Source organism: Polyodon spathula, chromosome 7 (assembly GCF_017654505.1).
Source record: "Polyodon spathula isolate WHYD16114869_AA chromosome 7, ASM1765450v1, whole genome shotgun sequence".
Classification (NCBI taxonomy): domain Eukaryota; kingdom Metazoa; phylum Chordata; class Actinopteri; order Acipenseriformes; family Polyodontidae; genus Polyodon; species Polyodon spathula.
This window is the reverse complement of record NC_054540.1, coordinates 42,071,532-42,087,514: the sequence shown is the minus strand read 5'-3', so window position 1 is coordinate 42,087,514 and position 15,983 is coordinate 42,071,532. Positions and strand designations below refer to the sequence as shown.

The 15,983-nt window shown below is 38.4% G+C and overlaps 1 protein-coding gene across 2 annotated transcripts in view; it reads left to right on the top strand.

Moving 5' to 3' along the window:
• The window catches only part of LOC121318631 (plastin-3-like), a 40,380-nt gene extending 34,957 nt beyond the window's left edge, over nucleotides 1-5,423 (top strand). For both annotated transcript variants that reach the window (XM_041255516.1, XM_041255518.1), the window contains exons 2-3: nucleotides 4,468-4,575; nucleotides 5,152-5,423. In XM_041255516.1, the coding sequence (XP_041111450.1) occupies nucleotides 4,515-4,575; nucleotides 5,152-5,408 (318 nt within the window). In that variant the 5' untranslated portion in view covers nucleotides 4,468-4,514 and the 3' untranslated portion in view covers nucleotides 5,409-5,423. The remainder of the gene's footprint in view (nucleotides 1-4,467; nucleotides 4,576-5,151) is intronic.
• Nucleotides 5,424-15,983: the final 10,560 nt, after the last annotated feature.

Here is a 15,983-nt window from a genome sequence, read left to right as displayed (position 1 = left end):
TTCCATCCTTGGTGTTTTGTCGACTAGCCCACAATGCCTTAAGAGGGATTAACAGTGATTCTGGCATCCCAGCATCACCCCCCCCTTCATCCCCCACTCAGCTAAGCCCAGCTTACTTCCCTCCCTTTACATCGACGTTGGTTTCTTTCTACGATGCTTGAGGTCCCCAACCAGAATCTTTTCATCTCAACCAGAGCCAGTTGCTGCTCCCCTCTGCTGCTTCAGAGAAGTTCTTCATTATGCATTGCAACTCTTGACCACTGAATCCGATGTCTCTGAGAAACCGGGTTGTAGAGTGTGCCACAAATCCTCGACAACCCACCTCCACTGGGTAAACCCGGACTCTCCATCTTCGCTGTTCCACTTCAGTAGCCAGTTGATCAGTTTTGCAAGAAATTCAGAATCTGACATGTTTAAAAAAGGAGTTTTCTAAAAGAGATTCATTTGAAACCAGATACTGTAGGTGAATGCTACCCTCTGTGGCTCTTGCATGACCTCTTGTTTTACATGCCTGTATAATTCAGGAGTAGATTCACTAATATAAGGACTGGTAAGAAGTGTGCACCTTGGCTCCAAAGTAAGTATAAATTAGTTTTCAACAATACTGTTGTTACGCAAATGTAATGCATTATGGACTGATAATGCTTTTAGCGCTCACAGATGCTTCAGAAAGTTTTTAATTATGTAACGTCTCCAGCGTAGGTTATACATAGCGAGCAGTAGACGTTGCTTGCATTGGCCGCTAGTGGTGTTGATGATGAAAATGATCCTATAAATGAATGTACTCTCGGTCTGATGGTGTTGTTTTTAAAATTTGTTATCTTACCTGAGTACCAGTACTCGATTCATTCGACTCTTAGCAAGAACCTAGAAGGAATTGGAATTGGTTTAAAAAAGTAAATTTTATTATTATTAGGGTTGTAGCAATAATGGTAATATTAGAATTATCTATCGAGTGGGACCCCACGATAACAAATCGATAGTATTTTTTTGAAATCAAATATTCCATGAAATTAAAAACTTGTCTTGTATATATTAACTTGCTGTCAAGAACGTAATCTGTGTTGTTGCTTCTAAAAGTTATTGAGAATATTCGTCTGTGAACAAATACAGGATGATGCTGCAGAGATAGTAACCTGCTTTTATTAATTTATTTTATACGTTATTTTGTTTAAAATCAGTCCCAACTGCAGCCATCTGTCTTGAGCCAAACTAACACTATTTAACATTACATGCTGCTGTTTCAGAAAAAGGTTTTTTTGTTTTTGTTTGTTTGTTTCTGGTTAAATACCAGGCGTAACCTGCTTCTCACGTGTCTGTCTGCATCATGGTATCGGAACAGGAGCTGGTGAGAAATCCAGGAGCAACCAAAACTAATATTAGGGAGCATTTTCGGTTCTGGAAAATCTAAAGGACAAGACGTGTACCTTTTACAAGTAAGGACAAGGCAGTGTGTGCAATATGCAAATGCAAAACTATCTGTCACGAAAATACAACTTCGCTGTACATCTGAAAAACAAACATCCAGAAAAAGTAGATGGTAAACAACAAAAAACAACAACCACACCAAAATGATCAACCAGAGAATGTGTCACTGTGGAAAGTTCCATTGCAGGAACGGGTAGGCTACCTCTAATGTACTGTTTGGAAAAATGTCCATATGGTTGTATTCACTTAAGATAATGCAAATCTAAGTGACTATGCAAAGTCATGTAAAGTTCTGATTAAATATGACAGCAAAAAGTGATGTGCATCTCTGCAGCCACAGCATACTGGCCAGAGACTGCTGCATGCACCAGAAGCTGGGCTTTGAATTCATAAATTGTAACCTCAACAGCAAAAAAAAAAAAAAAAAATAGAATTATTTCCATGTGAATAGGCCATAGTGTAATGTATTTTTTCTCCCTTTCAACAGTGGGATTGTTTTTTTTCTTAATTTACTGTTATGTTTACAATGCAAATTCATCATATTTTACACAAAACAATGACGGCTGGCATATGAAAATTCGAGAGAGCTATATTTAAATGCCAGTGTATTTATCAAACGTGTCTTAAAACATCGGGGTTTGTTTGAATAAGTTTTTTATATCATGCTGTATAAAAAGAGGACTTGTTGTTCCTTTAAACTGTTACTGTGAATTTTTTTTTGTTGTTTTTTAAAAAGCATTTTAACTTGATAATGATCAATAATCGTTGTTAGAATTTGCATGCTAATCAATGTCTGTCAGGGTTCTTAGCAGACACCCTTATTCAGGACAACTAAAATTGTTTCGAAGTATCACATTACAAAGTACCACATTATACAATATCTCATTGATGAATTTCACATTACAGATAAGAGCAGTTATAAAGTACAATAAAAATCAGTAGCAAATAAGATCAAAATAAAGAATACAGTAAATAATTACATTTAAGAGTGAGTTTGACTGAGGGTAGCTTAACTTATAATATAATAAATATTTGCTTATACAAGTAAAGTCCAGTAAGAGTACATAGTAAGTACGATAAATGGAAGAGAATGATTTCAAATAAGAGCATCAATAGAATTGATTTAAAAAAAGGAAATGGAATTGATTTTAAAATGAAATTGGAATTGATTTTAAAAAAGGAAATGGAATTGATTTTAAAAAGGAATTTGGAATTGATTTTAAAAAGGAAATTGAATTGATTTTAAAATGAAATTGGAATTGATTTTAAAAAAGGAAATGGAATTTATTTTAAAAAGGAATTGGAATTGATTTTAAAAAGGAAATTGAATTGATTTTAAAATGAAATTGGAATTTATTTTAAAAAAGGAAATGGTCTTGATTTTAAAAAGGAAATTTAATTGATTTTAAAAAGGAATTGGAATTGATTTTAAAAAGGAAATTGAATTGAAACACAGGAATTGACCCCAGTCCTGATGACAGGCAAGAGAAAAATCTGCTCCTGCTAATTGAACCCTTTTATACATTTCCTCAATCATCAAGAATCGAGAGCTATACTAGGAGCTGTAAGAAAATCATTTGATCAGCCCCTGAAGGAGAAGGGTGATTTATGTAATATGGTTTTTACTATTGCAGTCCTGTTTCATAGTGATTTTTTTACCAGCTGTCAAACTACGAGGCTCTCAGTTAGCATCCAGCCTCACTCAGTATTTTAGAGAAATAAGACTCAGAGGCCACAGAAATGCAGAATGTGATCACCGCTGATTTGCATTTGTGAATCTCTCGATAATAAACAGTAACTTCCTCAGTGTCTGTTCCTGCCTGAGTGAAATACCCAATGGAGACAGCCAGGATTAAGTGGAATAGCAGTCATGGGTGGTAACCTACATGAAAGCAGCATGCAGTGGGCAAACACAAATTAACTACTGTATTACGAAATACAGCATGCTCTGTGCTCGGAATATATACTGGGTGGAATTATTATGAGTGACAAAAGAATATGATGTTCAATAATTTGCAAAGCAACTTGCAAAATGTGCTAGCTACTGCTAGGTGGGTATTGGATATGTGCACGTTGTTCTCAAATGTGTTTTATTTTGAAATTCACGCCCCTATAAGCAACCGTGTTCAACTTGTATGAGCTTCACTGTTGAGTCGGGGCAGTCACTGTCATGCCGGCTCATCTCCTGGGTTTATGTTTCTGTCTCGGGTAGTTATTTATGTGAGAGAATTCCTAGGTACAGGGCTTATTGAAACAGTCAACTCATGGGTTTGCATGACAGTAGTCTTTGCTCATGTGAAAGAATGATAGGCTTTTAATTAAGTAAGCCGGTTGTTGAAGTAAGAGATGTAATTAAAGTTCATATGTATTTATACACATTATCCGGTGTAACAATAATGAATTGGAAATAAATAGTATATATCTACTTTGTTTAATAGAGGAAATGTTTAGTTTCTATAACTGGCTGTTTGAAAAAAGAAACAGGGACCAGGGGTCACAAATGGAGATTAGACAAAGCGGCATTCAGAACAGAAAATAGGAGGCACTTTTTTACACAGAGAATTGTGAGGGTCTGGAACCAACTCCACAGTAATGTTGTTGAAGCGGACACCCTGGGATCCTTCAAGAAGCTGCTTGATGAGATTCTGGGATCAATAAGCTACTAGCAACTAAATGAGCAAGATGGGCCGAAATGCCTCCTCTTGTTTTGTAAACTTTCTTATGTTCTTATGATTTCAGATTGACACTGTACAGCATGTGTAGCACAAAGGCAGTGAGCCCCACATTCTCGTCAATGGAGTTTTCCTTTAATATTTTGAACCCTGATGAAGGCACAGTGCTGAAGTGTTTGTCATAGTTTTAAATGAATGTGTGGTGCTTGTAAATCTTCTCTTTTTTATGTACACGCATTGTAATACAAGTGGAAACTTTTATCTTAAGATTTGAAAATAAATGGAAGAAAAGCCAATATTAGGCCAGCTGCTGCAGAGTGAGTGAAGCTTTGTTTCTTGCTGCTCACAGTCTCATCATTCTCCACAGGATCACTCTCAGTTTTGGAAACACGTCACAGGACCTTTTTGAGAGAGATGGCGGGCAAGATCTCAAAGGACGAGCTTGAAGAACTCCGAGAGGCTTTTGAGAAAGTTGGTGAGCATTGCCTTGTTGACATACAGAACTATTAAATTGCTTTACTGGAGTGGCTCTGGACATGGGCTGACCGTGCTGCATTGCTGACCATGGTGAGTGTTTCAGGGTATAGGAATGACAGGCTGTGATATACAACCACAAACTGAAACGCATTGGTCTGACAATGAAAATTAGTTGAATATCATTTGGTTGTGGGGCCATATACCAAGCACTGTCTGGCAAATGGCTCACCATGGGAAATAAGGGCAGAATGGTTTAGTAATTCAGTGAAAATGTTGAGAAAGAACATAAAAACATTCGTGAAACGATTTTACAATTCTTCTTAGCATTTGTACATATTCCAGCATTTAGTATTTTACAATTCTTAGTAGTGGTACATATTCTACCATTGGGTACTCTACATAGTTATGGAAGAAAAAACATGGTAACCTGAGAACCATGTCTTGGTACTGTTTTACACGGGTAAATACATGCTAGAATATAATAAATAAAGGGTACAGGCTTAAAAAAAAAAAAAAAAAAAAAAAAAAAAAAAAGACACTGCTACACTGCTAACTGTGTTGTGTTTCACTGCAGATCTCAACGGAAATGGCTTTGTGTGTGACTATGAGCTCCAGGAACTTTTCAAAGAGGCTAACCTTCCAATGCCAGGCTATAAAGTCCGGGAGATCATTCAGAAGCTGATGACGGAAGGAGACAAAGACAAAGACGGCAAGATCAGCTTTGACGAATTTGTATCCGTGAGTATTCCTAGAACGAGATGCAATATCAATGCACATGCATGGTGCTCTGTGCCAGAATTGGGTCACACAGGGGCAAGATGGTGTAGCTAATGGAAATCTCTTCCATTCCACTAATGCAGTGGGATCAGACACATCCAGGATAAAGAAAGTATTTCTGAAAGGGGTGATTACATGAGGGAAAGGGTTTTATAATAAACTACTGCAACTTTCCAGTTCCTTCAGTTCCCTACAGATGGAAGAATGCAAGGGTTTCCTGAGTCCTCGCTTTGGATTATGCACGTATGCTCGTTCATCTAGTGCTGGGACAAATATTCAAACGAATATTTTTTGACATACATTCGGATACAAAAATGAGATGTTCTTATTCGCTACAAATGGCAAAAATACCTTGCACTTATTTACCTTCTCACCAGAATTAGCACAACAGTTTCAAGAATGGCAATTAAAAAGAGCTCTTTGTGATATGTGAGATTAATTAATATATACACAGTGCCTATGGAAAGTCTACACCCCCTTGAACTTTTTTCACATTTTGTTGTCATTGCCTCAGCATTCCATGCATTTAATTGAGGTTTTATTCCACTTATCTACACAGCATACTCCACACTGTTAAGGGGAAAGGTTTTTATTGAGGAAAAAATTATATATTAAATACAAAACTGAAAGATCATAATTGGATAAGTCTCTACCCCCCTGAGTTAATACTTGGTAGAAGCACCTTTGGCAGCAATTACAGCTGTGAGTCTGTTGGGATAGGTCTTTCTACCAACTTTGCACACATAGATTTGGCAGTATTTGACCATTCTTCTTTACAAAACTGTTCAAACTCTGTGAAGTTCTTAGGGAGTGTCGATGGACAGCAATCTTCAAGTAATGCCACAAATTTTCGATTGGATTTAGGTCGGGGCTCTGACTGGGCCACGCAAGGACCTTTTTTGTTCCTTAGCCACTCCAGTGTAGCTTTGGGTCGTTGTCATGCTGAAAGATTAACTTCCATCCCAGTTTCAGCTTTCTTGCAGAGGGAAGCAGGTTTTCCTCAAGGACTTCTCTGTACTTTGCTCCATTCATTTTCCCTTCTATCCTGACAAGTACCCCAGTTCCTGCTGATGAGAAACATCCCCATAACATGATGCTGCCACCACCATGCTTCACAGTAGGGATGGTGTTCTTTGGGTGATGCACTGTGTTAGGTTTGCGGCCAACATAACACTGCATTTAGGTCAAAAAGTTCCATTTTAGTCAGACCACAAAACTTTTTGCCACATGGCTACAGAATCTCCTGAGTGTTTTTGTGCATACTTCAAATGCGATTTCAAGGTGGGCTTTCTTGAGTAATGGCTTACTTCTTGCTACCCTATCATACAGGCCAGGTGTGTGGAGTGCTTGGGATGTTGTCACATGCACACTTTGACCAGTCTTGGCCATAAAAGCCTGTACCTTTTGCAAAGTTGCCATTGGCCTCTTGGTAGCCTCTCTGATCAGTCTCCAGTTTGGAGGGATGGCCTGATCTAGACAGGGTCTTAGTGGTGCCATACACCTTCCACTTCCCAATAATCGTCTTGATTGTGCTATTCAACCCGGTAAGGGATTATAATATATATATATATATAGATTATATATATATATATATATATATATATATATATATATATAGTATATATATATATATATATATATATATATATTATATAATATATATATATATATTTTATACCCATCCCCTGATCTGTGCCTTTCAACAACTTTGTCCCAGAGTTCTTTTGAAAGCGCCTTGGTGCTCATGGTTGAGTCTTTGTTTTGAAATGCACTACCCAGCAGAGGGAACCTACAGGAACTGCTGAATTTGTCCTGAAATCATGTGAATCACTACAATTTAACATAGGTGGAGGACACTTAACTTGGTGTGTGATTTTGTAGGCGATTGGTTACACCTGAGCTAATTTACGATTGCTATTGCAATTTCAGTTTTTATTTTTAATTAATTTTCTACTAATTTCTAGAATATTTTTCACTTGGAAGTTGTGGGGTAGGATGTGTAGATAAATGAAGAAAAAAAAACTATTTTAATGCATTTTAGTTCCAGGCTATAAGGCAAGAAAAGGTGAAAATTCCGAAAGGGGTGTAGACTTTCACACCCGCCCCTCGCTATACTGCGGATTCGGATATATTGCGGTGCTGGAGTTTGCTCACCATTTTTACAGTCTAACTGCGCATGCTTAGCTGCAATATACATAGATAATTTAACTTTGAGAATTACTGTTTTATTTTGTACTGCACGTCACAAACTAAAATATACAAAATAATTAAAAACAAAGCATTAATATCATACTGTTATCATATACACGCGTATTGCACAGTAACACAAAGCAAATTAAATAGCTACTTGCTGAAGTGGTTTTTATTTTAGGCAACGAGGTGTTAACTTGTGGCAGCAGCAATACACTAGTAAAAGTCACAGGGAAGTGATGTCAGCTCCCTAGCAACAAGCCTCCTGTGTTGAGAATAGGATTCTTTCAATGCAGCGGGTTTGTGCATTTGAGAAAGGAGAGGAAGACTCATGAAATTGAACTGGAAACTGAAGTTGACGAGAAGCAATTACCCTTCACAGTATGAATGAAAATGTTGCACCGTTTTTTATACTAAAATGAGAAAAAGCGGGTGTGGAGAGGACTTATACTGGATCCTGACGCCTGCCAATAAAACAAGGGAGTGGTTTTTGTTATTAGCCTATTTGTTTTTCTATGGGTCTCTCGCTATATCACGACCCTCGATATATAGCGGATTTGTATTGGACCCCGACACCCGCAATGTGTGTGTGTGTGTGTGTGTGTGTATGTCTATATATACAGTACTGTGCAAAAGTTTTAGGCAGGTGTGAAAAAATGCTGTAAAGTAAGAATGATTTCAAAAATAGACATGTTAATAGTTTAGATTTATCAATTAACTAAATGCAAAGTGAGTGAACAGAAGAAAAATCTACATCAAATCCATATTTGGTGTGACCACCCTTTGCCTTCAAAACAGCATCAATTCTTCTAGGTACACTTGCACAAAGTCAGGGACAATTACTTTCCTGGATAAAAACCCTACTGTTGAAGGATCATTGGTAAGGCTGTGAATCTGAAGGAAAATGAAGACCAAAGAGCATTCTACAGAAGTTAGAGATAAAGTAATACAAATGCACAGATTAGGGAAAGAGTACAAAATAATATCCAAGTGTTTGGATATCCCAGTGAGCACAGTTGGATCAATAATCAGGAAATGGAAGCTGCATCACACCACCCAGGCACTGCCAAGAAAAGGCCATCCCTCAAAACTCAGCGCTCAGACAAGAAGGAGACTTGTGAGAGAAGCCACAGAGAGGCCAACAATCACTTTGAAGGAGCTGCAGAGTTCAGTGGCTGGGAGTGGAGTAATGGTGCACCAGTCAACCATATCAAGACTCTGCATAACACTGGCCTGTATGGGAGGGTGGCAAGAAAGAAGCCATTACTCAAAAAGTACCATCTGAAAGCACGTCTGGAGTTTGCCAGAAAGCATGAGAGTGGCCCAGCTGTGATGTGGGAAAAGGTTTTGTGGTCAGATGAGACCAAGATAGAGCTTTTTGGCCAAAACTCAAAGCGCTATGTGTGGCGCAAACCTAACACTGTCCATGCCTCAAGACACACCATCCCTACAGTGAAGTATGGTGGTGGCAGCATCATGCTGTGGGGATGCTTCTCATCGCAGGGACTGGGCATCTTGTTACAATTGAAGGAAGAATGGATGGAGCAAAATACAGGAAAATACTGCAAGATATTCTGCTTCAGTCTGCTAAAAAGCTGAAGCTTGGGAGGAAATCCACCTTTCAGCAGGACAATGATCCCAAGCACAAGGCCAAAGCAACATTGAAGTGGCTCAAGAACAAAAAGGTGAATGTCCTACAGTGGCCCAGTCAAAGTCCTGATCTCAATTCCATTGAGAATCTCTGGCACTATTTGAAAATTGAGGTCCACAGGCGTCGTCCAACCAACCTGAACAACCTGGAGCAAATCTGCCAAGAAGAATGGGCCAAAATCACTCCGACACTGTGTGCAAAGCTGGTACATACTTACCCCAAAAGACTTAAAGCTCTTATTGCAGCGAATGGTGGCTCTACCAAATATTAATGTGGGGGTTGAATACTTATGCAAGCAAGATATTTCAGTTTTTTTATTTTTCTTAAAAATATTTCCCAACATAAAACCAATGTCACCTTATAATAATTAATTTTGAGTTTCAGTGTTTTAAAATAAAATATCGAACAGAACGAAATTTCAATGTACCATTTAATTCACTAATATGAGAGAATAAGAACATAAGAACATAAGAAAGTTTACAAACGAGAGGAGGCCATTCGGCCCATCTTGCTCGTTTGGTTGTTAGTAGCTTATTGATCCCAAAATCTCATCAAGCAGCTTCTTGAAGGATCCCAGGGTGTCAGCTTCAACAACATTACTGGGGAGTTGATTCCAGACCCTCACAATTCTCTGTGTAAAAAAGTGTCTCCTATTTTCTGTTCTGAATGCCCCTTTTTCTAAACTCCATTTGTGACCCCTGGTCCTTGTTTCTTTTTTCAGGCTGAAAAAGTCCCTTGGGTCGACACTGTCAATACCTTTTAGAATTTTGAATGCTTGAATTAGGTCGCCACGTAGTCTTCTTTGTTCAAGACTGAACAGATTAAATTCTTTTAGCCTGTCTGCATATGACATGCCTTTTAAGCCCGGAATAATTCTGGTCGCTCTTCTTTGCACTCTTTCTAGAGCAGCAATATCTTTTTTATAGCGAGGTGACCAGAACTGCACACAATATTCAAGATGAGGTCTTACAAGTGCATTGTACAGTTTTAACATTACTTCCCTTGATTTAAATTCAACACTTTTCACAATGTATCCGAGCATCTTGTTAGCCTTTTTTATAGCTTCCCCACATTGTCTAGATGAAGACATTTCTGAGTCAACAAAAACTCCTAGGTCTTTTTCATAGATTCCTTCTCCAATTTCAATATCTCCCATATGATATTTATAATGTACATTTTTATTTCCTGCGTGCAGTACCTTACACTTTTCTCTATTAAATGTCATTTGCCATGTGTCTGCCCAGTTCTGAATCTTGTCTAGATCATTTTGAATGACCTTTGCTGCTGCAACAGTGTTTGCCACTCCTCCTACTTTTGTGTCGTCTGCAAATTTAACAAGTTTGCTTACTATACCAGAATCTAAATCATTAATGTAGATTAGGAATAGCAGAGGACCTAATACTGATCCCTGTGGTACACCGCTGGTTACCACACTCCATTCTGAGGTTTTTCCTCTAATCAGTACTTTCTGTTTTCTACATGTTAACCACTCCCTAATCCATGTACATGTGTTTCCTTGAATCCCAACTGCGTTCAGTTTGAGAATTAATCTTTTGTGCGGGACTTTGTCAAAAGCTTTCTGGAAATCTAAATAAACCATGTCATATGCTTTGCAATTATTCATTAACGATGTTGCATCCTCAAAAAAATCAAGCAAGTTAGTTAGACACGATCTCCCTTTCCTAAAACCATGTTGACTGTCTCCCAGTACCCTGTTACCATATAGGTAATTTTCCATTTTGGATCTTATTATAGTTTCCATAAGTTTGCATATAATAGAAGTCAGGCTTACTGGTCTGTAGTTACCTGGTTCAGTTTTGTTTCCCTTTTTGTGGATCGGTATTACGTTTGCAATTTTCCAGTCTGTCGGTACCACCCCTGTGTCAAGAGACTGCTGCATGATCTTGGTTAGCGGTTTGTAAATTACTTCTTTCATTTCTTTGAGTACTACTGGGAGGATCTCATCCGGCCCAGGGGATTTGTTTATTTTAAGAGCTCCTAGTCCCTTTAACACTTCTGCCTCAGTTATGCTAAAGTTATTTAAAACTGGACAGGAACTGGATGACATGTGGGGCATGTTGTCAGTATCTTCCTTTGTAAAAACTTGTGAAAAGTAATCATTTAATATATTTGCTATTTTTTTTTTCTTCATCTACGATTTTGCCATTTGTATCTCTTAAACATTTAATCTCCTCTTTGAATGTTTCTCTTGCTGTTGTAATATTGGAAAAACATTTTGGAATTGGTTTTAGCTCCCTTAGCAATGTTCATTTCTATTTCTCTCTTGGCCTTTCTAACTTCCTTTTTGACTTGCATTTGCAGTTCTGTGTACTCTTTCTGCATACTTTCTTTTTGGTCCTTTTTTAATGCTCTGTAAAGTGCCTTTTTTCGCTGAATATTTTTTTTAATTGATCTATTAAACCATTTTGGCAATTTAGTTTTACATTTAGATTTGTCTACTTTAGGGATGTAATTGTTTTGTGCCTCTAGTACTACATTTTTGAAGAACAACCATCCTTCTTCTGTGGGTGTTTTCTCTATTTTACTCCAATCTACTTCTGTTAGTCTCTGTTTCATACCTTCATAGTTTGCTTTTCTAAAATTGTAAACCTTAGCTTTAGTCTTTACTTTTGGGGATTTAAAAAACACTTCAAATGAGACCATGTTGTGGTCTGAGTTTGCCAGTGGTTCTCTGACCTCTGTTTTAGTTATTCTATCTTCGTTATTTGAAAAGACTAAATCAAGGCATGCCTCCCCTCTAGTCGGTGCCTTGACAAATTGTGTTAGGAAGCAGTCATTTGTCATTTCCACCATTTCTATTTCATCCTTCGCGCTACCCACCGGGTTTTCCCATTTTATTTGGGGGAAGTTGAAATCCCCCATTAGTATGGCTTCTCCTTTGCTACACACATTTCTAATGTCATTGTATAACAGATTATTTTGCTCACCGTCTGAATCTTGCGGTCTATAGCAAGATCCTATTATTATGATGCCCTTTGAATTTTTGTTCGTTATTCTGACCCATATTGATTCGGTTTTATTTTCTTTGTCCAGGTTTAACACCTGGGCTTCAAGACTGTTTCTTATGTATAGCGCTACCCCTCCTCCTCTTCTGTCCTGCCTGTCTTTCCTATACAGTGTATACCCACAAATATTATATTCGTCCCCATCACTCTCAGATAACCACGTTTCTGTAACACCTATCACATCATAGTTACCTGTTAGTGCAGTAGCTTCAAGTTCTAGAATTTTGTTTCTGATACTTCTAGCATTTAGATAAATACATTTAATGGTTGTCTTACCTGAGTTGTTGTTCTTGTTTTGATGCGGTCTCCCTTCTGTTTTTTTGTTGATTTCTCCCCCCTTCCTTTCTAGTTTAAATGCTTCCGAACCTGCTCGAGGATCTTTTCTCCGAGTAGACTGGTTCCCTTGTTATTTAAATGCAGTCCATCCCGTCTATACAGATAGTCCTCGTTGTAGAATGTGGTCCAATGATCAAGATAGGTGAAGCCTTCCCGTGTGCACCACGTCTTCAGCCATGCGTTTTGATTAATTATTTCCAGCTGTCCATATGGTCCTTTGCAAGGTGCGGGTAGTATACCAGAAAATACCACAGTTTTGGTTTTCTCTTTTAATTTCCTTCCTAGCTCTCTGAATTTGTTTTGCAGGGATTTTGGTCTGTCTCTTCCAATGTTGTTTGTACCAATGTGGACGACTACTACCGGGTCGTCTCCTGTTCGTTCTAGGAGCCTGTCCACGTTTTCAGTGATGTGCTTGACCGAGGCTCCCGGAAGGCAGCACACTGTTGTAGTAAGGGGGTCCAAACTGCGAATTGAACTTGCTGTGTTTCTCAATATGGAGTCCCCAACAATCATGACCTCCCTTCTTTTTGCTGTCTGGTCACCACTGTCAATAGGGTCCTGGATGTTGTTCCTTTCATTCTCTTGTTGTTGGTTCTGCTCATCAAAATTCTGAAGTGACTCAAATTTGTTGGTTGTTTTGATTTCTGGTGGTTGTGTTTGACAAAGTTTCTTTTTTTCCCTGCTTCTGCCTACCTGAACCCAGCTGTTCTGACCTTCTATCTCCCTGGTGGCTTTCAGTCTGTTAGGGGTGATGCAGACTTCCATGAATTGTGGGTGTGCCAGTTCCTCAAGATCCTGTTGCTGTCTCACTTCTTCCAGCTCCATTTCTAGCATACTTACTAGTTTATGCAAATCCTGGATCGCGCGGCACTTTACGCACACTTGGTTTAGCTCCGCTGGGTTTTCTCGGATTTCCCACATCAAGCAGGTGTCACAGATTACTGGCTTGAAGACCATGTTGAGGTTTTTTTTTTTTTTAAGTTTAGTTTCTTCTGCAGCCGTCAACCTGCTTTCAAACTGCTTCGAAACTGCTCTGTACTTTTCCACGCCTGTACTTCTCCCACTCGCTGTCGCTTCCACTCGCTGTCGCTGGGAAGACTGCCTCGTTTAACTGCGTTGTTCTGCTGTGCTGTTGGCTCCTCCCCTCGCCCGTGTCTCAAAACGGCGCTGAATTTGAATCAGCTGCTCAGAGTTTCAGCTTGTTTGTTATCAGAAAAACATACGCGGCTGTGTTGACTTTGAGCTGCTGTTGTGTTTCCCCAATGTCCTCTGTTTTCTGATTTAAAGCAATTCTATGAATGAGGGTTGAGCCAGGGGACTCTTAACCAGTCCCCAGGAACTTATGAAATATATATATAGATTAATAGTAATATAAGATATATATATATAGATATATATATATATATATATTATATATATATATATATATATATATTAGTATATATATAGATCTGTGTCGTGTTGTGGTGCCACGGAGATCTTTACAGTACTAGCACACACACACAATGCATTTTAATTCCAGGCTATAAGGCAACAAAAGGTAAACATTTTGAAAGGGGGAAGGCACTGAACATATAAGTTGACATATATATTAAAATATATATATATATATATATAGATATATAACGATATATATATATATATATATATATATATATATATTATATATTATATATATATAAGGGTCTATACGTTGTGTCGTCGAGAAGTCGGTTCTTTAAAGTTTTAGAGACTTATACCCTCTCCGCACAGTGAAGTTCATCATTAAGAGGAGGAAGATGCATCATAACACCCAGACACCACCCAGATCAGGTCTTCCTCCCAAACTGAGCAGCCGGGGAAGCAGGAAGATGGTTCAGGGTGTGAACAATGACCGTGCGAGATCTGCAAAGTTCTGTGTCTGAGATGGGAGTAAGTGTTCACACATCAACAATAAGCCAGTCCCTACACAAAGCTGGCCTGTATGGGCAGGTGGCAAGAAAGAAGCCATTACTCAAAAAGCCTCATCTTAAAGCACATAGATGATACTGCAGACATGTGGAAAAAGGTTTTGTGGTCTAAATTTTTCGGAGTGGGAAAAAGGCCAGATTTCTAAATTTTCGGTCAAAATTCCAAGCGTACATCTGGCGCAAGCCCAACACTACACATCACCCAGTCAACACCATCCCAACTGTCAAGCATGGTGGTGGCAGCATCATGTTATGGGGATGCTTCTCTTCAGCAGGGACTGGGGAGCTTGTCAGGATAGAGGGGAGAATGGGACGTACCAAATTTCTAGGCAAATCCTTGAGGAAAACCTATTTGAGTCAGCCAAGACTGAAACTGGGGAGGAAATTCACATTTCAACAGGACAATGACCCGAAGCACAAAACCAAAGCCACACTGGAGTGGTTGAACAAGAAGAGAATTAATGTTCTTAAGTAGCCCAGTCAAAGTCCTGACTTGAATCCAATCGAAGTTTTATGGCGAGACTTGAAGATTGCAAATGTAATACCGATCTACAAAAAGAGAAACAAAACTGAACCAGGTAACTGCAGACCAATAAGCCTGACTTCTATTATATGCAAAATTATGGAAACTGAAATAAGATCCAAAATGGAAAATTACCTATATGGTAACAGTATCCTGGGAGACAGTCAGCATGTTTTTAGGAAAGGGAGATTGTGTCTAACTTACTTGCTTGATTTTTTGGAGGATGCAACATCGATATTGGATAATTGCAAAGCATATGACATGGTTTATTTAGATTTCCAAGAAGCTTTTGACAAAGTCTCGCACAAAAGATTAATTCTAAAACTGAACGCAGTTGGGATTCAAGGAAACGCATGTACATGGATTTAGGGGGGTGGTTAACATGTAAAAAACAGAAAGTACTGATTAGAGGAGAAACCTCAGAATGGAGTATGGTAACCAGCGGTGCACCACAGGGATCAGTATTAAGGTCCTCTGCTATTCCTAATCTACATTAATGATTTAGATTCTGGTATAGTAAGCAAACTTGTTAAATTTGCAGACGACACAAAAGTAGGAGGAGTGGCAAACACTGTTGCAGCAGCAAAGGTCATTCAAAATGATCTAGACAAGATTCAGAACTGGGCAGACACATGGCAAATGACATTTAATAGAGAAAAGTGTAAGGTACTGCATGCAGGAAATAAAAATGTGCATTATAAATATCATATGGGAGATATTGAAATTGGAGAAGGAAACTATGAAAAAGACCTAGGAGTTTTTGTTGGACTCAGAAATGTCTTCATCTAGACAATGTGGGGAAGCTATAAAAAAGGCTAACAAGATGCTTGGATATATTGTGAAAAGAGTTGAATTTAAATCAAGGGAAGTAATGTTAAAAACTGTACAATGCACTAGTAAGACTTCATCTTGAATATTGTGTTCAGTTCTGGTCACCTCGCTATAAAAAAGATA